The 22,367-nt window shown below is 41.4% G+C and overlaps 1 protein-coding gene across 1 annotated transcript in view; it reads right to left on the reverse strand.

Moving 5' to 3' along the window:
- ASB7 (ankyrin repeat and SOCS box containing 7) overlaps positions 1-22,367 on the reverse strand; it is a 51,331-nt gene that overhangs the window by 23,967 nt on the left and 4,997 nt on the right. Inside the window, exons 3-4 of the mRNA XM_029952411.1 lie at positions 19,182-19,303; positions 16,078-16,339 (exon numbers count right to left, since the gene is read on the reverse strand). Of these exons, the coding sequence (XP_029808271.1) occupies positions 16,078-16,288 (211 nt within the window). The 5' untranslated portion in view covers positions 16,289-16,339; positions 19,182-19,303. The remainder of the gene's footprint in view (positions 1-16,077; positions 16,340-19,181; positions 19,304-22,367) is intronic.

A 22,367-nucleotide genomic window follows, 5' to 3' on the forward strand; every position in this document is an offset into this window, starting at 1 on the left:
TTTCATTTCTTTCAGTGTCTATTTGGTTTTGTATCAGAGCACTGCAAGCCTTGTGCAGTAAGTTTGGAAGTGTTCCCTCGAAGAGTTTAGGTAGTGCCGTTATTATTTTTAATACTTGAAATAATTCAACAGAAAAGGCAGCTGGCTGGGGCTAAAGTTGGCTTAGTGCAAAGTTTTCATTATAAACTAAATTTCTCTGGTATAGGGCTATTAAATTGTTCTATTTCTCCTTGGGTCAGTTTTGACAATTTGTGTCTTTCAAGGAATTGGTCCGTTTCTTCTGAATGGCATAAAGGTGTCCATTACATTCCTTATTACCCTTTTAAGGTCTGTAGGATCTGTCCACACATAATACTGGTTATATGTCTTTTATTTTCTTCATCAATTTGACTGCAGATTTATCAATTTTACTGATCTATTTAAAGACCCATTTTTTGCTTTTTTGTTTAATCAACTTTCCCCATCATTTGCCCATTTTCGATCCCAATGATTTCTCTTCTCTTTATCATTCATTCCTATTCTTACTTTGGGTTTAATTCCAGCAGTATATAGAAACTATTCCAATACAGTCCCTTTTCCTCTCACCCTCCTTTGGGCTACCGCTCTCACATATAGTGTATCTCTACACAAGCCTGACAGCAGTTTTATACTTGCTTTGTATTGTTGTCTTTAAGAGATGAAAATGGGGAAAATACACTTAATACTCTTACGGCAGAATGACTCTAAGGGGGCTCCTCCTATAATCCCTGCCTCTTCATGTCCCACGCCTTTCTGTACTCCTCTCCCCTTGAGTTGTAAGCAGAAGCTAGGACTTCCTTCTAACCCAAGAATTTGGACAGAGTGATGGACTGTCACCACTGTGATTGTGTTATGTTATATGAGATTCCATCTTGCTGGCAGATTCTCTGTAGCGCCTTTCCTTGCTGACTTGAGGAGGTAAGGAGTACCGGTGGGAAAGCCTTCAGGACAAGAATCTGCAGCAACCACAGGAACCTCCAGCCAGCAGCCAGCAAGAAGCTGGAGCCTGCAGTCCTAGAAGCCCGAGGAAAATACCCTGGTAACAACTTGAGTAATTGTGGAAGCAACTTCTTCTCTAGTCAAGCCTACAGATGAGAACACTCTGGCCAACACTTTAAAACTGTAGGGTAATGAATGTGTGCTGTATTAAGCCATATATTTGTGTTTGTTACACAGCAATAGAAATGAATATACTGCTTGTTAGATATACCTGAATCACTACCTTTACAAGTGATCTTTTTTTTTTTTGTATGAAAAACAAAGGACAGTTTTGTTAGACATAAAATTCTTGATTGACAGTTTGTTTTCAGCAATTAGAATATATCATCCCACTGCCTTCTGGCCACTGTTGTTTCTTAGGAGAAGTTAAATGTTAATCTTATCAAGGAATTCTTGTACACAACGAGTTACTGCTCTAGGCTCTTCTAAGATTTTATCTTTGGTTCTGGCTTTCCACAATTTGACTACTAGGCATATAGATGAATTTCTCTTACTTGGAGTTTGCCAAACTTCTCAGATGTGTAGTTTAATATTTTCCATGAAACGTGGGGAGCTGCGGCTCTTATTTCTTTAAATATTTTTTCAATCTCTTTCTCTCTCTCCTCGCTTTTCTGGCTCTCCCATTATGCCTCATGCACACGTCAGTATTCCTGGTAGTGTCCTAAAAATGTGTGGGGCTTTATTTTTGTTGTTCCTTTTTTAATATGTTCTTTAAACTGAAATAATGTCGGTTGATCAATTTTCAAGGTCACAGATTCTTTCTTCTGCCAGTTCAAATCTGCTGTTAATTATTCTAGTGAATTCTTCATTTTAGTTATTGTACTTTCAGCTCAGGAATTTCTATTTGGGGACAGACACGTATATTCACACATATGTAAATTCTCTCTCTGTATTGCTAATGTCTATTTGATGAGCCACTGTCACCACATTTTCCTTTAATTCTTTGAATGTAGTATCTGCCCTTCCTTCTTTGAACACATTTATAACAGGTGCTCTGAAGTTCTGTTAACTGAGTATAGCGTCTAGGCCCCTCCAGAGACACTTTCTATTAGCCGGCTTTATTTCCTGTGTATAAGCTGTATGTTCCTGTTTCTTACGCGTGTTTCATAGTTTCTCTGAAAACTGAAGATTTTAGCCTGTATTGTAGCACCCCTTGATTGTGATCTTCATCCATTCCAGGTGGGATGCTGTTGCTATTTGTTTTAGTGAAATGGACAGGCTAATTATATGAACTCTGTCTCCTCTGCAGTATGTGGCCACTTATATCTCTGCTTAGTTATTATTAAATTCCGGCCTCCGGCACCACTCCCAAGAATAATTTATGTTTGGCAAAAAATAACTATCCTTGACCAATGACTGGTCAGAGGTTGTACTTAAACATCTCAAATGAAGAAGGCTCTCACACTTTTTGCCAAGGTGACATACAGTATACAGGTTGAGGCACACATTCAATATTCAGCGAAGTTACAAGTGTGCCCTAGCTCTGATCTGGTCTCAAGTTCAGCCAGGGTTGAACTGTGGATAACTGGGGTCCTTTGTGGTCTTTCTTCAGCATGCATGTAGCCTTCAAAATTCCCAGGAATATACAGAAGCTGAACAAAGCCCAAATGGCTGTCGCATTCTCCAGGTCTCCTATTAAACGTGAGGGTACTGTGTCACTTGCTCCAACCAGTATCAGAGCCTGAGGCAGCTGTGTTGCTGGACCTTCCAGAATGTCTGCCACCTAATTTGAGACCACTGTTATTTTCAACAATGCTCCAGCCATGGGGCATTTCCACTGAGCTCCAAAAGCAGGTCTGCCCACTGGCAGCCAGGAGACTGCCAGCCCTCATGATAACGTGCAGCAGAGATTATTGGGGGACAGAAAGGGCAGATGGGGGAGCCACTTTGGGTTCAGTTTCTTATGGAAAAAACTTAGATAACTGATCTAAGATCATTCTTTTCTACTCTAAGCATTGAAAGTTATAAATTTCTCTCTAATCACCAAATACATCCCACAAATTTTGATATATTGTATTTTCATTAGCATTCAGTTCAAAACGCTGTTTAATTTCCAAACATCAGAGGCTGTCCTAGATATCCTGTTGTTGTTGATTTCTAATAAAATTCCACCTTAGTCATAGAACACATTCTTACAATTTCAAAAAATTTACTGACACTTTATCCTGGTATCATGCATATGAAAAAAATCATGTACATAGGGGAAAAAATGTAACTTCTGAAAGCACTGGGCGCAGTTATCAAAAATATCAATTAAGTCAATGTATTTGATGTTGTTCATATTTTCTCTAGTTGATTTATCTAGCTGTTCCATCAATTACTGCAAGATGTTACAATTTTCAACTGTGACTGTGAAACTGTCCCCTTTTCCCTTTAATTATCAGTTTTTTGCCTCATGCATTTTGGGCTCTCTTGCTGTGTACACAACCTATGATCCTTATTCCTCCTGATGAACTGTCCCATTTCTTCAGTTCTGGTAATAGTTTATGTCTTAAAAGATTTTATATGTTAGCTACAGCCACTCTGGTTTTCACTTAATTACCATTTGCATGGTATATGTTTATCCATTTATCTACTTTCAACCTAACTGTATCTCTATACTTAAAGTGTATCTCTTGTAGGCAGCATTTCATTGAGTCTTGTCTACTTCTCCTTTCTGACAATTTCTAGCTTCTAACCAGGAGTGTTTAGTCCATTCATGTTTAATATAATTATTGATATAACTGAATTTAGATCTACCATTTGCTTTCCATTTGTCTCCCCAATTGTCCCCCTTCTTCCTTTTAATGCCTTTTTTGTACTATTAGACCAATTTTTTGCATACTATTTTAATTCCTCTATTGACTTTTTAGCTATACAATAAGACCTTGGTTTGCGAGCATAATTCATTCTAGGAACATGCTTGTAATCCAAAGCACTTGTATATCAAAGCGATTTCCCATAAGAAATAATGGAAACTCAGATGATTTGTTCCACAACCCAAAAATATTCATATAAAAATGATTACAATACTATAGTATAATATAAAATAATAAAGGAAATACAAAATGTAAAGAAAAATAAATGAATTAACCTGCACTTACCTTTGTAAACCTTCGGGGCTGGTGTGAGGGAGGCAACAGAGAGGAGGGAGGGTTATTGTGTACAGCAACTTTTGCTATCATCAACAGAAGCACAGCTATCTACTGACTCAATGCAACCTTTTCCTTTTTGTGCAACTTTAACAAGGAACCTATCTAATGACATTTGTTTTTGTCTCCTTTTGAAGATTTTGCAGAAATGTAACATTGCATTGATGACCACCCACAATATGGCAGTGAGAGTGAGAGAGAGAGAGAGAGAGAGAGAGAGAGAGAAGAACCATTGGTCTCAGTTGTGATCATGTGACATTCGGCATCACATACAACTTGTATTGCAAGACATCGCTCGTTTATCAAGTTACTATTTATTAGAAATGTTTGCTCGTCTTGCAGAACCCTCACAGAACAAGTTATTCACAATCCAAGGTTTTACTACTGTACATCTTGGTTTCTTGTTTTTTTAGTGGTTGGTCTAAAGATTGAAAAATACACGTGAACCTGGTCAAAATCATAACCGGGATTTTGCATTTCATTCGTATTTAAAAGCAAAATGCTAGAATCAGGACAATAAACACATAAGCACCATACCCTGGTTCACTATCCATGTGATTACTCTTTAAAAAGTTACTGGAAGCACCAAATGCTATTAGCTAAGTTACACAGGAACAGGCACTGCGTGGAGGTCTGAAACAGTTACACGGTGTGCGTTGTGCTATATTAACACAGGATAGAAAGGCAACACTGATGGAGGAAAACAATCTAAACAAACACCTAAAACTCTGCTAATAATTCACCACAAAATACAATGTTGGAAAGTCAGATGGTATAATGTCTTTAAACAGGATTTCTCCCACAAATTTTTTCTTTAATGAAAAACTGAAAATTTAGAAAATTTAGTAAAGCACAAAAAACCAGCAATCCCTGATAATTACACTCAGCACCAACAGTAGACTTGCAGTTTTCTTGTATACCTTTTAAAAAATTACACATACATGTGATCACAGTCTACCAATTTAATCTTTTCTCTATATTTGGGCATGAGAATTTTAAAAATTATATGAAACGAAGGGTGAAATTTTCAGACACAAAAAATCCCTTCATTTAGGATGGATTTCTTATAATATATTAATCAGAAGTAAATTTACTGGACCAAAAGATCTCCCAGTTCTAAGGATCTAATACATACTTCCAAACTGCTTCTACAAGTGCTTTCATAAATTCCTGCCATTAATGTCTCTGCTTTATCACATTTAAGATAATAATTTGCTAAACTATTTCTTTTTGGAAAAGCTAAAAATAATTTCTCATCACACTGCTATGGATTTGATTCATTCCTTGCCTCCCTAACGTATTTTCATGTGTTTCACCATGAGGATTTTACCTACTGTATCAAGAGGAACTCGGATTCTTTCCTCAGGTTCCTATGGAAATTTGCTTTATGGACTTAACTTCTAGAGTTTCTGCTGACTGCCCACAAGTTCAGTTACATGAACACAATCTAAAGATAAACACACCTAAGACAGGGTCTCTTAATGTTACTTTCATAAAATGTCCAATATGATCTTAGAGTTTTTAGAGATATTCCTAATAGGAAAATGAAAATGATAATAACAATGGGTTTCTTGTACTTCCCACTATTATAATCCAGACTCCTCTGCATAACTCCAACAGCAAACTAATCTGAACAGAAAGATTACGAAGGATTTATAATGTACTATTACTAGTTATTGTATTATATTACTAATATGCTGTATTACTCTTACACGCATCACATTTGTGTTTGATATCTGATATTACTATTATAATGGTTTGGGGGAACCATGGACTGCACCCAAATAAGATGGGAAAAGTAAGCAATGACGACTGGCCATTACCCCATCTCTCTCCCTCTCCTCCCTGTTCCCTGAGACATGACAATACTGAAATTAGGCTAATTTATAACCCTATAATGATCTCTAAGTGTTCAAGTGAAAGGAAAGAGCCATGTGTCTCCCACTTTAAATCAAAAGCTAGAAATGATTAAGCTTAATGAGGAAGGCGAGTTGAAAGCCAAGATGGGCAGAAAGCTAGGCCTCTGGTGCCAGCTAGCCATGCTGTGAATGCAAAGGAAAGTTCTTGAAGGAAATAACAAGTGCGACTCCAGTGAACACACAAATGAACAGAAAGCAAAACAGCCTTATTGCTGATACAGAGAAAGTTTCAGTGGTCTGGACAGAAGATCAAACTAGCCACAATTTCTCTTAAGCCAAAGCCTAGTCCAGAGAGCCAGGCCCTCATTCTTTCTGTGAAGAGCTCAGAGTGAGGAGGAAGCTGCAGAGGAAGAATTTGAAGCTAGCAGGTTGGTCAATGAGTTTAAGGAAAGAAGCTGTCTATATAACATAAAAGGCAAGGTGAGCATCAAGTCAAGTGCTCATGTAGAAGCCACAGCAAGTTATCCAGAAGATCTAGCTAAGATAATGATGATGAATACACTAAACAATAGATTTTCAACGTACACAGAACAGCCTTCTTCTGGAAGAAGCTGGATGCCATGCAGGACTTTCATAGCTAGAGGGGAGAAGTCAATACCTGGTTTCAAAGCTTCAAAGGACAGGCTGACTCTCTTGTTAGGGGCTAATGCGGCTGGTGACTTAAGAGTTGAGGCCATTGCTCACATACCATTTTGAAAATCCTGGGGCCCTTACAAATCATTCTAAATCTACTTTGCCTGTGCTCTATAAGGGGAAAAACAAAGCCTGGATGACAGAACATCTGTTTACAACACGGTTTACAGACCATTCTAAGCCTCCTGTTGAGACTTACTGCTCAAAGGTTCCTTTTAAAATGTGACAGCTTGTTGACAATGCACCTGGCCGTCTACAGCCCTACCACCCTGAACGCGCCTGATCTCGTCTGACCTCGGAAGCTAAGCAGGGTCGGGCCTGGTTAGTACTTGGATGGGAGACAATGCACCTGGCCACACAAGAGCTCTAATTGAGACATACAATGAAATTAATGTTGTTTTCATGCCTGTGAGCACAACATCCGTTCTGCGGCCAATGGATCAAGCAGTAATTCCAACTTTTAAATCTTACTACTTAAGAAATACATTTTCTAAGGCTCCAGCTGCCATTCACAATGATTTCTCTACTGGATCCATGCAAAGAAAATGAAAAACCTTCTGGAAACAATCCACCATTCTAACTGTCACTAAGGACATTTGTGATTTGTGGGAAGAGGTAACATATCAACAAGAGTTTGGAACAAGTTGATTCCAACCCTCATGGATGATTTTGAGGGTTCAAGACCTCAGAGGAAGAAGGGACTACAGATGTGGTGGAAACAGCAGGAGAACTAGGACTAGAGGTAGAACCCAAAAGGGGTGCCTGGATGGCAGAGTTGGTTGAGTGTCAGACTTCAGCTCAGGTCACAACCTCATGGTCCATGAGTTTGAGCCCCACGTTGGGCTCTGTGCTGCCAGCTTGGGGCCTGGAGCTGCTTCGGATTCTATGTCTCCTTCTCCCTCTGCCCTTCCCCTGCTCGTGTCTGTCTGTCTGTCTGTCTCTCTCTCTCTCTCTCAAAAATAAAGAAATATCAAAAAAAAAAAAAAAAAAAAGAGTGGAGCCTGAAGATGGACCTGGAACTACTACCATCTCATGATCAAACTTCAACAGTGAGAAATTGCTTCTTACAGGTAAGCAAATAAAGTGGTTTCTTGAGATGGAATCTACTCCTGGTGAAGATGCTGTCAAGGCTGTTGAAACAACAGAGGATTTAGAATGGTACCTAAACTTAGCTGATAAAGCAGCCCAGAGTTTGAGGGGTGACTACAATTTCGAAAGACATTGTGGGCAGCAAGCTATCAAGCAGCATCGTGTGCTACAGAGCAATGTCCATGAAAGGAAGAGGCAATTGATGTGGCAAACTTCACTGTCATTTGAAGATATTGCCACAGCCACCACACCCTTCAGCAGCCACCACCCTGATCAGCCAGCAGCCATCAACATTGAGGCGAGACCCTCCACCAGCAAAAGGATTAGGACTGGCTGACCATCAGATGATGGTCAGCATTTAGCAATTAAGTATTTTTTAATTAAGGTATGATTATAGATATATTTAAACATAATGCACACTTAGCATTATAGTATAGTGTCAATGTAATAATCCTTATGTGCACTGGAAAAACAAAGATTCTTTGACTTGCTTTACTGTGGTGGTCACTTTATTGCTGTTGTCTGAAACCCAACTTGCTGGATGTCCAAGGAATGCCTGCAAAGCAGCAAAATGTAATTTATCTGCACAAGCTAATGTTTTATATCCGTGAGGTCTGAACCGGTAGCTACTAGTTACAGGTAGCTATTGAGCACTTGAACCATGGCTCCTCTGACTGCAGACCTGGATTTTTAAAATTTCATTTAAAATTTACTTTATTTTTTAATTTCATTTAAAATATCATTTAAATGTAAATAGCTATGTCTGCTAGGGACAGCCTAGGTTTAAACCAGAAAGAGAGAGAGCTTCACTTTTTTTTCTACCTTCTGGAACAGAGACCACATCAGCTAACCAAGTCAAACTTACTCATTTTCTCAATGAAACTGGATTCCTCCCACAGCACCAACAGGTACAGCTTCACCCAAACGCTCCCTGACCAGGCTTCCGTGGTGGCCACATCGCTGGCATCCCGGGACAGTCCCAGGCAGCCTGTCATCGCTGCGTTTTGCTTAGAGCAATGTGATCAATCACTGGCAGTTTTACCATACAGGTGAACAGATTTTACAGTAGCGAGTGGTTTGTATTAAGCATTATGTCTTGTTTTTCTTTTTTTTATTATTTTTTTAATGTTTATTATTTTGAGAGACAGAGTATAAGCAGGGGAGGGGCAGAGAGAGAGGGAGACACAGAATCCGAAGTAGGCTCCAGGCTCTGAGCTGTCAGCACAGAGCCTGACGCGGGGCTCAAAATCCCAGACCAAGAGATCATGACCTGAGCCGAAGTCAGATGTCCAATCGACTGAGCCACCCAGGCGCCCCAATGTTTATTTATTTTTAAGAGAGAAAGACAGAGTGTGAGCAGGGGAGGAGCAGAGAGAGAGGGACACACAGAATCCAAAGCAGGACCTAGGCTCTGAGCTAGCTGTCAGCACAGAGCCTGACGCGGGGCTCTAACTCACAAACCACAAGATCATGACCTGAGCTGAAGTCGGCTGCTCAACCGACTGAGCCACGCAGGCACCCCAATGTTCCCTTTAACGTTTTTCTCCAGATATACTCATGGTGTGGCCTTCCTTTCTTCCAAGACTCCATTCAAGTGGCATATTGGAGGCCTTCCCTAAATACCTTATTTAAAACAAAATCCTGTACCTCTTTATCCCTTCTCTGTTTCATCTTTCTTCACAGTGCTGATCACCACCTGGCATTATACATTTCACTGTGAATTTCCTTCACTCAGAAACGTTTAAGTGCTGGGGTGCTTGAGTGGCTCAGCCAGTTAAGTGACAAACTCTTGGCTCAGGTCATGATCTCACTGTTAGTGAGTTCAAGCCCCTCATCGGGCTCCATGCCAATAGTATGGGGTCTGCTTGGGTTCCCTCTCCATGTCCCTTCCCTACTTGCGCACGCTCGCTCTCTCTAAAAAAAATAAAGTGCCATGACAGCAGGGACCTTATTTTGTTCCTGTATTCCCACGATGTTCAGAACAGTGCCTGACACATAGCAGGTGCTCAATAAATGTGTTCAGGGTGGGGTGCGGCGAAATGAGACCACAGTTCTGATCAGGGAACAGGCACCCACCTGCTCTTGCTGAGATTTCGGGCCCTTTCACTAAGTCACATACTATCACCAGTGAATCTGCCAAAACACAAGTCTGTTTCCGCTACTCCTGTCTGTCAAATGTCCGATGGCTCACACAAGTCCAGAGAGCACATTACTGGATATGCTCTAACCATACTGAACTTTTGTCGGTTTCTAAAACCAAACATGTTCTCCTCCTTCTTCTACCTCTCACAGTCAGTGTCCTACATGTTTCAAACAATCCCACATCTCTGTCCTTCCACTGTCCCATCCCTGCCCCACCTTTCAAGATCTCAAGTCAAACCAAGTTTTCTCTAGTAAACCGCCTTTGCTGCGGCCCCCACACCCACCCCAGCAACAATGGGGACCGTTTATACCCGGCACTTAGCTCATCTGTTGAGTGCTGGAACCGCATTGTATCCGTATAGGCGGGCCGCACAGAGTCACAGTTAAGACAGTGGGCTTGAACCCTAGCCCCACCATTTATGGGGTGAATGGCCTTGGGCAAATTATTTCCATTCTGTGGTTCAGTTTTCTCAATGGAAAAACTACTACTCACCCTCACAGAACTACTATGAAGCACTGGGCTGGTACTAACTGCTCAATAAACGCAGGCTATAAATCTATTCACCCGCTTGACTGTGAAGGACCAGACGGCTAGCGCAGTGTCTGCTCATTCTGGATCTCAGTGCCCGGTCCAGAGCCTGGCATACGTCAGGTGCTCAACGAATATTTGCTGAATAAATACACAAATAAGTGATTTGTGGAGGACCAACTGGCCACCTCATCTAACTACCTTTATGAATCTTCTCCCCACTTTCCTGGGATTGGGGGGAAGGAGGAAGGGAGGGGGAGAGAAATGAACCTTTGTTTCTTGTGGGTTATTTTGCTCACTTACCCACATTTGAACTGGCCTTCAGTTCACCTTAATACCCATCACAAAAGAAGCTTATTAGCAGGAGGGGGGGACAATCTGGAAATTGTCAAGCTCTTAAAGGCACTATGGTTTTAGGAAAAGAGCAGGTACGATGAATTCAAACACCTTTCTAATGCCACCCCGAGGCTGGCCCATTTTCAATCACTATCTTTTAATAAAGGATTAGTCTGGTTTCCATATGGCCGGGGAGCAATTCTGTTAGAAACTGGTACGTTTTCTCTCTCTCATTGAAAACAAAGCAGATATGGGTGCTACCCTCAGGAAGCTTCAGACTAAGAGGAAATATATACATTAAATAGAATAGGACCCAAGTAAATCATTACGCTTGTGATAGGACAATGCAGATAATAATATCACGTAATAGAAGGATCTGCTCAAGTCTGGATGGTAAGAGATTTCCGTGAGAAAGTGGTACGTGAGAGCTGATGGAGAAGCAGGCATGAAGGAGGTAAGGGTGGCAGCAGTGGGGTGAGCCGGGGGTGGGGTGGGGGGCTCAGTGGATCCTGTGCAAAAGCCTCTGGGCTCATGGGATACGAACACAGAGGGGCTGCGGCTCAAAGATGAAGCTGGAAAGATACCGCAGAGGAGCAGGCTCATGCAGGTCACATTAAGGACTTTGACTATTACCCTAAGAAAGATGGAAAACTTTCAGTGATTTTAAAAAGGAAATTATTTTAAGTTTCATTTTTATCACAGATCATTCTGTGTGGAGACCAACGAGGAGGGGGCAGGACTGGAGGCAGGGATGAGGGAGAGCGTCACCACGGTCCCGACGAGGAAAGAGGGTTCCTTGCGCAAAGGCGAGGCAGTGCCTCCGATGAAAAGAAATGAAACCTGGCAACTATTTAGAGGGAAGAACATCAAGGGTGGATTCTAGATTGCTGGAGGAGCAGGCTGCGGTGCCGCCTACTGCGAAGGAACATGTCCAAGCAGCAGCCTGTGCTGTGCGTGAGCCATGAACGGGCAGGGGCTTAACACGCAGCTGGACACACAGGTCTGGAGGCCGGGAGGAGGCTTAGACTAAACACACAGCACTCACTGCAAAGCATCACCTGTGGCTAAGGGCCCGGGGGAGGAGGAAAGTTCTCCTGGTAACGTTTCCAAACTGATACATAACATGCTAGGAAAAAAATATTTCCCAAGCCTCCTAATTCTGCTAGGGTAACAGGAACGGGTAAAAGGTGCCATATAAAAGCAATTGAGGGACTTCTCCAAAATATGTAGTTCTGTTGTTTTAGAATTTTATAAGAAAACATAAAGGGCTAAGAGTGGCCACGGCAGCCTTAAAGAACAAGGAGATTTGCCATCCCGCCTCCTGCAAATCAAAACTTTAATTATAGAGTGATATTAATTACAACAGTTTTATGCTGACTCAGGGTTATAGCAACAGACACTAGACTCCGTGGAACCATGTGTATATAAAAACTTTATATCTGAGCCAGAAAGACATAGTAATGAGGACAGAAGCAATGATTTAGGTTACCCTTACGGGGAAAAAATATAAGACTGTACCTGACCATCTCACACAATACACCCAAATCAATTCTGGATAGATTAAGGACCTAAATGCCATAAAACTTTTTAGAAGAAAATACAGGCACTAAATGACCCACCGGTATGGTGAACAAGACACAACAAAGCACATGAGCTAAGGCAAACAAAAAATAAATTTCGACTACAACCAAATGCAAACTTCAGCCAAACAGAAATAAACATGATCAAGAACACGATAGGGGCGCCTGGGTGGCTCAGTCGGTTGAGTGTCCGGCTTCGGCTCAGGTCATGGTCTCACAGTTCATGGGTTCAAGCCCCGCACTGGGCTCTGTGCTGACAGCTAGCTCAGAGCCTGGAGCCTGCCTCAGATTCTGTGTCTCCCTCTCTCTCTCTGACCCTCCCCTGCTCACACTGTCTCTCTCTGTCTCTCAAAAATAAATAAAAAACATTAAAAAACATTTTAAAGAAAAAGAACGTGATAAAGCTAAAAGCAGAGAGAAGACTGATACAACATATATCTAACAAAGAAGAATATATGAACAATTCCTGTAAGTCAATAAGAAAAGAACCAGCAAAGCAGCCAGTCTTGCAATGTTTTGTTACTCAAATGTCATTTCTGGAGGGGAAGAAAGCAGGGGGGGGGGGGAGGGAGAGAGGGAGAGAGACAAGCAACAAATCACCGAGGGGAAGACAAACCATCCTGTGCCGGCTGCCTGGCAAAGGCGGGGAACAGGCACTATCCCACCTGGTCAGTGAGGACAGAGCCATCCTAACCTTCTTTGGGGGACAGTTTGTCGAAAATCTACTAAAAAGAAAACTTAACATCCTCTTGATTTGGCAACTGCACTTCTAGGAATTATCCAAGAGATAAACCCTCACATATGTTTAAAGAAAAAAAGCAGTCAAGGACATTCTCTGTAATACTGTTTCTAGCAGTAAAAAAATGAACAATCAAAAGGTCCCACGGTGGGGGATAAGTTTAAATAAATCACTGTGCCACAGAATCTGAGATAGTGTCAGTAGTGATAAGGAACTACTGCTTAGGTAAACTGTTAGGTGGAAAAAGCAAGATGCGGAATAGACTGTTAGCAAAAGAAGAAGCAGGCTAGAAGGCGGAGGATGGAAAATCATATGCACCTAGATGCCTGGGTTATCCCTGCAGGGACACAAAAGAGACCAGTGAGATGACTGCCTCTGGGAAGGGAAGTCAGGGACAGGTGCTTGAGAGCAGGTGTTTCTCTCTCACTGAACAGTCCAGAATACCTAGCGTTTGGTTTTTAACCACGTATGTTACATTCTCAACAAATAAGATCTGCTGAGAAAATTTCAGCCATTCCTGACTAATAAAAAAATAAAGAATAGACAAATGACAGTATGTCCATTCTAATAAATACTATAATTAGCAGCTAAAAAGAACAGAGTAAATCTATGCGTAGCATAAAACATGCACAAGTATTTTTGGGGGTAATGAAATGTTCTAAAATTACTTGCGGTGATGGATGTCCGACTCTATAAATATACTAAAAGCCACTGAACTGTATGCACACTTTAAATGGGTGAATTTTAAGGCATGTGGATTCTACCTCAATAAAAGCTGTAAAAAATTATCTACACACACACACGCGCGCGCACGCACACACACACACACACACACACATACCCGTGGATGCGCAGAGAAGAAGGTGAGTGAGGAAACAGGTTCAGCAAACTATGGCCCACAGACCCACCCTGGCCCACCATTGGTTTTTATAAAGATTTACTGGCACACAGCCACACTCATCCACTTCAAACTGTCTATGGCTGCTGTCACGCTAGCTACAAAGGCAGAGTGGAGTTCTTATGACAGAGAGAGCAGGGTCTGCAAAGCCTAAAATATTTCTTTTCTGGTCTTTTACAGAAGAACTTTGCCAAGCCCTTATTTAAAAAAAAATCTTAAGTTGTATAGTTCAGCATAAAACAACAACTGCAGGATAACGTGGTCAGTACAATATCATTTATGTTCTAAAACTACGCGTGACACAATATACTTTCTGTAAGTGTAAGTAACAGGATGAGGAAGTTATCTGTGGTTACCTCTGAGAGGGGACAGGCAGAAAGGATTGGGAGTTGGGCAACGGGGTCTTTGGCTTTATTTGTGATTTATTTGAAAACTGTTTTATTTAAGGAGACATAGTAATATTATTACCCGAGTGGTGGATTTTTCATTTTTTTTTTAGTTAGTTGTTTAAAAGCAAAGCTGACAGAAGCAGAAAATAATAGGACTAGGTTGTCAACTCGGGAGACGCCTGGGTGGCTCTGCTGACTGAGCGTCTGATTTCGGCTCAGGTCATGATCTCACAGTTCCTGAGTTTAAGCACCATGTCAGGCTCTGTGCTGACAGCTCAGAGCTTGGAGCCTGCAGCCTGTTTCAGATTCTGGGTCTCCCTCTCTCTTGCTTCTCCCCACACGCTCTCTCTCCCCATCTCAAAACTAAATAAACATTAAAAAAAAAGTCAACTCTGAACTTGATAAGCACTGCCAGAATTTTAAGTGTTCGGATCCTGCGGCCTCAACTTGCTCGATCTTTCTCTTATTCCTCATCCATATTTCCCCTTCATTAACTTCAGGACTGAGGGTTCCAAGGCGTAAGGTGCAATGAGGGAAGAGCCAGGGTGGCAGGAGGGAGGAAAGCCAGCCACAAGGCGGCATGGGACAGCAAATGGCTGGGCCCTGTCCACGGGTCCGCTGTTTCAGGGATTTAGTTCCTATTACAGGGCCCTGGGGGTGTGTGAAGACTTGGCAGTCTCAGGCTTAGCCTGGCCCTGCAATTAGTTCCCGCTCACAGCCTTCATGTCCCTAGTTTCACGTAATTCACACGACCTTCAAGAGAGTGCTGGGACTTCTAAAGTTTTCTGTACTTCAGGTAGGTTTACAAGTTTGACTAGTCTCGTAACACAGTACACCTTAAAAATGAAACCAAATGGTTGTCAGAGAGCAATTCGGGCCCTGGAAGGGGGACGTGTGGAACCTGAGTCCCAGCTAACCTGCTTTACACCATAATTTACAACGATAACGTGGGTACGAAGACGAAACACATCTAGTCCATCGTTGGAAAATTAAGTAGAAATTCAACAGGGACAAAAGTGAGCTAGTCTGGGACAATTGTTGGTTCTTCTTAGTTATGGAAATTGTTAACTACGGGAATGGACAGTTTTTCAAAGCAAATGTCAGATGTCGTTTCCAACTGTGTATATTTATACGTAAACCAGACCTCCGGTAATCTAGCCTCTAACTACAAACCGTGTACAGTTCTGGAAAAGGCAGGAGCTCTAAACCAGTAATAAAAGACATCATCCCCAAGTTTTTTTTTTTTTAAAAGAGGTAACTTCAAAAGATAGGACTTCATTAAGGGCACGGCACGTAAAGGGACCCGTGCTAAGGCTGTTTGCAGGAGCAATCATCAAACGGGAAGCTTGTGCAACTCTCTGATTGTGGGTCTCACAACCACTTCTGCTTCCAAAACAGAAGCAACCGGACAACGTGGAGGGTTGCTTTTACTTGAGACGACCTGAGGAAATCTGGCTGTGACGGGGCGGGGGGCGGGGGAAGCACATTACATTCACCAAACTGCTCTTTCAACAATCTGGTTTTAAACAAAACGCAGCACATTTGCAACAAGTCTTCGCGAAGGAGAGAAGAAGAAGGTGGGCATCAACCAAAGAGAAGCACTAAACATTACATAATGTACACATACATTTAAGTTTCTCCTTGACAAGAAAGGGTTTGCTTCCAGAAAACTCACCTCCATGTTCTAGAAATACTCGAACACATCTTTCCTTCCCTCTCGCTGCAGAGAAGTGAAGCAGGGTCCAGCCATTAGCATCCCGGCCATTCGGAGAGTAGCCTTGCTCTAACATCTTCCGGACTGTGTGAACATCCCCGGCCGCCACCGCGGCCTGGATCTGCAGCTCTTCCTGGAGTTCAGGGTTCCTCCGGCAATGGTGGTGTAACATCCTAGCTGAGTCCGCTGTTTACCAAGGATTCATTAGGTCACAGGGAACAGCCTTTAAGGGGAGGGAGAAGATGTGAAATTTAGAATACCTGGCTCCTCACGGTGTGTCCATTAAATAGCACAGAATTTTCCATTGTTTAATCATGCAAATCTTACTCATCAGTTCATCCTACTATACAACTAATTAACATGCACCTCTTATCACCAAAACTTTGGTAGCTTCCTGAAGATGATCCAAGATTTCAAACAAAAAGCCAGGCATAAAGCCCTAAACTGTGGTTACAGGAAATTTCTTCTGTAGCCTTTTGAAAACGCAAAGCAGGGGCGCCTGGGTGGCTCAGTCGGTTAAGCCTCCGACTTCGGCTCAGGGCAGATCTCACGTTCGTGGGTTCGAGCCCCGCGTCAGGCTCTGTGCTGACAGCTAGCTCAGAGCCTGGAGCCTGTTTCAGATGCTGTGTCTCCCTCTCTCTCTGACCCTCCCCTTCTCATGCTCTGTCTCCTCTGTATCAAAAATAAATCAAGCAAAAAAATAAATAAAATAAAAAGCCTTGATGCCTGAAAAAAAAAAAAAAAAGAAAACGCAAAGCAAAATCCTATGGACATCGTGGCATTATTTTAGGTATAATGGAAGGTGATGCTGGGCAGCTAGAAAACGGACGACAACAGGAGTCAGACGAGTGCTTAAAAGTTTGATTTCCCTGGGGCTACTGGGGGCTCAGTAGTTAAGCGTCCGACTTCGGCTCAGGTCATGATCTTGGGATCCTTGAGTCTGAGCCCCACGTCTAGCTCAGCTCAGAACCTCAAGCCTGCTTCGGATTCTGTCTCCCTCTCTCTGCTCCTCACTCACTCATGCTCTGCCTCTCTCTCTCTCTCTCAAAAATAGACATTAAAAAAATTTTTTTTAAAGATTTTGATTTCCCCAATGCACCCAGTTACAAACCACTCAAGGATTCGATCACAGATCAGTGACTGAATACAGGGTATGAAAGGGCCGATTCATAGCCTCTGAAGATTAAAGACTATGAGAAGCAGTTTAAAAAAAAGAAAAAGAAAAACTTTTAGATGAGTCCCCTGAAGTATTTCAGTAACATTTTATTTTTAGCCCCAAAGGGTGAAAAGTTTGAGCGGAAAGAAGTGGGTAGGGTAAAGTAAATTGCATAGAGAGTATGCATTTTCCTTTTATTTCTTTCTATCCTCCCCACTCTGTTATTCGATGCATGCATGATTTAGCACCCTTCTTCTCCTGCCACATTAGCTTTTCCACTTTTCTAATTTCAGTCTTCTAAAAGTTTTACTCTAATTGGCGAAGTACCAAGATCACACAAAATATTTAAAACCTGTAAGAATCAGAGCACCTGGGTGGCTTAGTAAGTTAAGCATCTGACTTTGGCTCAGGTCCTGATCTCAAGGTTCATGAGTTTGAGTCCCTGTCAGGCTCTTTGCTGCCAGCGCACAGCCAACTTCAGATCCTCTGTCTGCCCCTTCTCCTCTCAAAAATAAATAAATTTAAAAAAAGAAAACACAGAAAATCTGATTTTTAAAATCTCACTTTACAGTTTAACTGTAAACTTTACAGTTTAAAAACTGTAAGAATCAAAACAACCTGTTGATTCACCACATGAAAAAAATCATTTTAAAGAAAACGTAGTCTCCTGGCCTTCAGTAGGTCACAAAAGAGGTGTACACTTAGGCTCAGTGTAAAATGAGATCTCCTTCATGCAAAGAGAAAAAAGTCCAAATTGAATTGTGATAAGTGGCATCGTACATGTGTGTACAAAAACTTTTACAGTACGTTTTTAAGCTTTCCAGAAGCTTATAGAAGCTTAAACTAACGTGCTTCTAAGAAGCCATTCCATCTGGGCTAATTTCAAGGAATAGATTAGACTCATCTCCTAATTAGGCGGCTTCCATTACTAAAAATAAAAAATTGTGTGATAAAGGCCTTTAAAGACATTTTGGTCTCCTATGTAGGTTAGACATCTTGGGATAATCTTGTTGCCAATAATAATTTATCTTATAAAACCTCTTGCTATGGATTGTGCAAAGGTAAACTTAAGCCTGACCTAGGTCAAATCATCACAGCTTAAGAGTACAATCAAATATCCTATGTTGATTTAAAAACTGAAAATGGTTATTTCACATTCAAAAATATTACTATTAAATAATATAATTTAAAAATATCAGGGGCAGCTGGGTGGCTCAGTCAGTTAAGCCTCCGACTTCGGCCCAGGTCATGATCTCATGTTCGTGGGTTTGAGCCCTGCGTCGGGCTCTGTGCTGACAGCTCAGAGCCTGAAGCCTGTTTCCAATTCTGTGTCTCCCTCTCTCTCTGCCCCTGCCCGCTCATGCTCTGTCTCTCTCTGTCTCAAAAATAAATTAAAAAATTAAAAAAAAATTTTTTTAAATATCAGGCTACTGCTACAAAGAGGTCTTTCCTCAGAGAAAATTTGGAAATGAGAAATTTCCTGACAATCTGTTCCCTTAATAAACATGATTTCCCCCTTATCTCTTCACTTAATTACTTTTTCAATCCACACGATAAAACTAAGGCTCTTGTCTTAAAAATGTTAAAACCAAGAACTCTTTTGAATAGGTTTTGTGTATTTTTAGAGTTAGAAGATGTTGAAGACCGTTGGAAGATATTAATGAAAACTCCTACTCTAGGCTCAAAATCAGCATTAACAGATTTTTTTTTTAATAAGACAATTACCTTGGCTCTAAATGAGGTCTATCATGTAAGATTCAAACAGTCAAAATAAAATAAAATAAACTTGGCTTTTCTTTTAGCAAGTGTTGTGTTTAGTGTATGTTAGTTGCTTTGAAGGAAAAAGAAAAGCTGTGTGGATTTTCCTCCCCAGAGCTGCGGAGCTGACCCCTGGCCCCGCGTCACTTACCTTACAGAAGAATGTCCCTTCTCCTGACACGTGGATTGCCTAACAACCATTGTGCACATACAGCATTGTGAGGGGGAAGCTCAGAGTGTGTCCAGATTGCGGGGTGAATGAGCTTTCTGAACCTAAAAAAAAAAAAATACCAATTATGGGAATATTCCTAAAGATTATTAGAAATCAGAGCTGCCTACACACTCTACCTTTTGATGGGCTTACATTTTAGCACTTTATAACAAACTTCCGGAGCAGAGAACGAACTCGGGTCAGTTCTTAGAGAAAATGATCTTGACACTTACATTAATCTCCAAACTAGTCCAGGATACGGTGTATTTTCAGGGATTTTTTTTTTTTGTCTTAAAAGGACAGTTTTTTGAAGAAGAGTGCATTTAAAAAAAATCACATATTTGAAATTCAGATGCAAATACAGGTTCCTCTGATCTTCTCTTTTGCTCTATTCAGAATATATTTTCAGACTTGCTTCATCTGAATTACTTTTTAACTCACACTGTTAGGCGCCTGCAATTTCTCAACAGGACAAAAATGAAAGTATGTGTTCATTCAGTAGAGTCGGTGGCCAGGGCCAGAATGGACTCTATGACAACCGAAAGGAGTGTATGTCTTTAAACGCTGGTTCTTCATATGCCCCAAAAAGCAGTATGTTAATCATTTCGAAATGGTTAGTCCTTTATATATATATATATATATATATATATATATATATATATATCAAATTGCGTAAAAGATGAACAACACTCTTGCCAGCTTCCCTATATGAATTCTGGAAAAATCCTCTCTACAACTGAAACTAAAAAAGGATCTTTCTTCATATACATTAAATCCTAGGTCTGTGAACTCCATTAAGGTGAAGAGCACATGCTAAGTGACTTCCACACTTGATGCTCAAATCACTCTACAAATTACTCACTGGCAGAACTACGACCCCATCCAGCAGGGAGGGTATGCTGAGCCCTCCATCACTTCAACGGGAAAGGCTGGGTCACCTGACAACCTGACACACCATGGGGACGAGTGACAGTCATAGGTGCTGCTGGTTGCACAGCAGAATGAATCTTCAATCCACGTATACAGTCCACTTTGACCTTTTCCTTTTTCCACACCTTTCTTCCCGCTTGTCAGACTCCTTCAAGAAAGGCCAAAGACTTGGCCAACGTGCACTTGGAGATAATATTTAACTTAAAACTCCCTGTCCTTTCTTAAAACATGAATTAGAGAATTAGACATGATCAGTACAATTCCTACCAGGAAGCTGCAAAAAAATGCAGAACTGTCCTTACAGAAATGCCCTCAATTCAGAGAGCGGGGCGGGAAATACACAAGATGAGCCTGGCACGTCTCACGGTGCCAAAAAGGAAGTGCCCGAAGAGAAATGCAGTGATCGGGAATGTCACAGGAACATGGGAGCCAGCCACAAGAACTCCCAGTGGCCAAGATGGAACAATTTGAGCAAGATAATGTGAGCAGTATGGATTCTAACCCAAAGTCGAGAATAAACACCAATAGGCCCATACACTCTGATTGAATAAATAGATCAAGGGTGGAAGAGAATCAAATCTCCTGTGCAGAATTCCACATAATTGTATGGATCCGCCCTACTCCGGGAGACAGAGCCTAACTCCCTTCTACTTTAGTGTGGGCCACGGAGACTTCCTTCCCGCATGGAAAAGGAGGGAAGGAGCAACTTTACGGGCGAGAAACCAGAAAAACACTGCCTCACCTTGGTGTCCCTGGTTAACAGCCACCTGTGCCAAGTCATGTGACTAGTATGCTATGAAGAATACGGCAATTTACCTTGGTGATCTTTCTCTCCAAAGCCCATCACCCCCAGCTAATCATGAGAAAAATACCACACAAATTCCAGTTGAGGCACATTCTACAAAATACCTGCCCAGTACTCCTCAAAATGTCAAGGCCATCATAAACAAGGAAGTCTGAGGAACTGTCATGGCCAAGAAGAGCCCAAGGAAACAGGATGACTAAATGTAAGGTGGTATCCTAGATGAGATCCTGGAACAGAAAAAGGGTGTTAGGTAAAAGCTAAAGAAGTCTGAACACCGTATGGATTTTAATTAAGAATAATGTTAACATAAACTGTTGGTAAAAACTGGGTGTGGAGTATATGGGAATTCTGTACTATCTGTACAATCTTTATGTAAATCTACTATAGTAAAATGAAAAACTTATTTAAAAAATGCAAACAGAGGTCTCCAATGATGAGCCGCCAACATTTTTCACAAATGAACAGGCAATTTTTTTCCACATGAGCTACATCTATATTTCAAAAATCAATGCCATGGGATGCCTTACTTCTAAGGGTGTCTCTGGTATCCCTCGCCTCCCAAGAGAAACAGAGACGGCCCTCCCTGGTTTCAAGCCTTTAGGAATCTTGTTCTTATGCCTTCTATCTACCCATTGCCACTTCCATGAAGGTAGAGGGGTTAAGTGGGGAGGAGGGCATGCGAGGTGGGGGTTGAGAATATGAAATGGTACTGATTTATTAATAACAAGAAGAAAAGGCTTTGTGTTGAAGGATGAAGGGACTATTTCTCTGAACAAGAAGGATGCACAAACCACAGTAATTTGCAATAATGCCATATTGGCTACTTTAATCAGACAAATAATGTCCACGGAGCCCCTGGTGGTGTGTTTGGCACACTGCCAGGCCTTGGCCACTGGAGTTGTCCCCTGGTAGAACTTTACTAGAGAGTTTCTGCATTCTTAAAATAAATCAGACCTAAAATGTCCTAAAAATGTCGAGATCATTTTTCCCTGATCTGACAATACCAAGTGCTATAGGTTTAAACCAAAAAAAGCACTCTTTACGTGCAACCGTTTTTACTGGAAAAAACCTAAGACATGCATACCGTGCACACATCACTTAAATTATGAAGGGCAATGACTTACTACCATTACCAAAATATCCTAATAGTCCAAAGCACCAGACAAGAAATTAATTTTATCGTGGTGTTATTTTAGGAGAGTTTGCACTTAATAGGCCATAGCTATGCACATATGAATACATTTAAAAAAAAAAAGACTATTGAACTTAAAAAGTAAATACAATATCTAGTGCTATGCGTACCATTTAAAAAATGAGAGAGAAGTTGGGGTGCCTGGGCGGCTCAGTCAGTTAAGCATCGACTCTGGCTCAGGTCATGGTCTCACAGTTTG

This window comes from Suricata suricatta, chromosome 9 (assembly GCF_006229205.1).
Source record: "Suricata suricatta isolate VVHF042 chromosome 9, meerkat_22Aug2017_6uvM2_HiC, whole genome shotgun sequence".
Lineage (NCBI taxonomy): Eukaryota > Metazoa > Chordata > Mammalia > Carnivora > Herpestidae > Suricata > Suricata suricatta.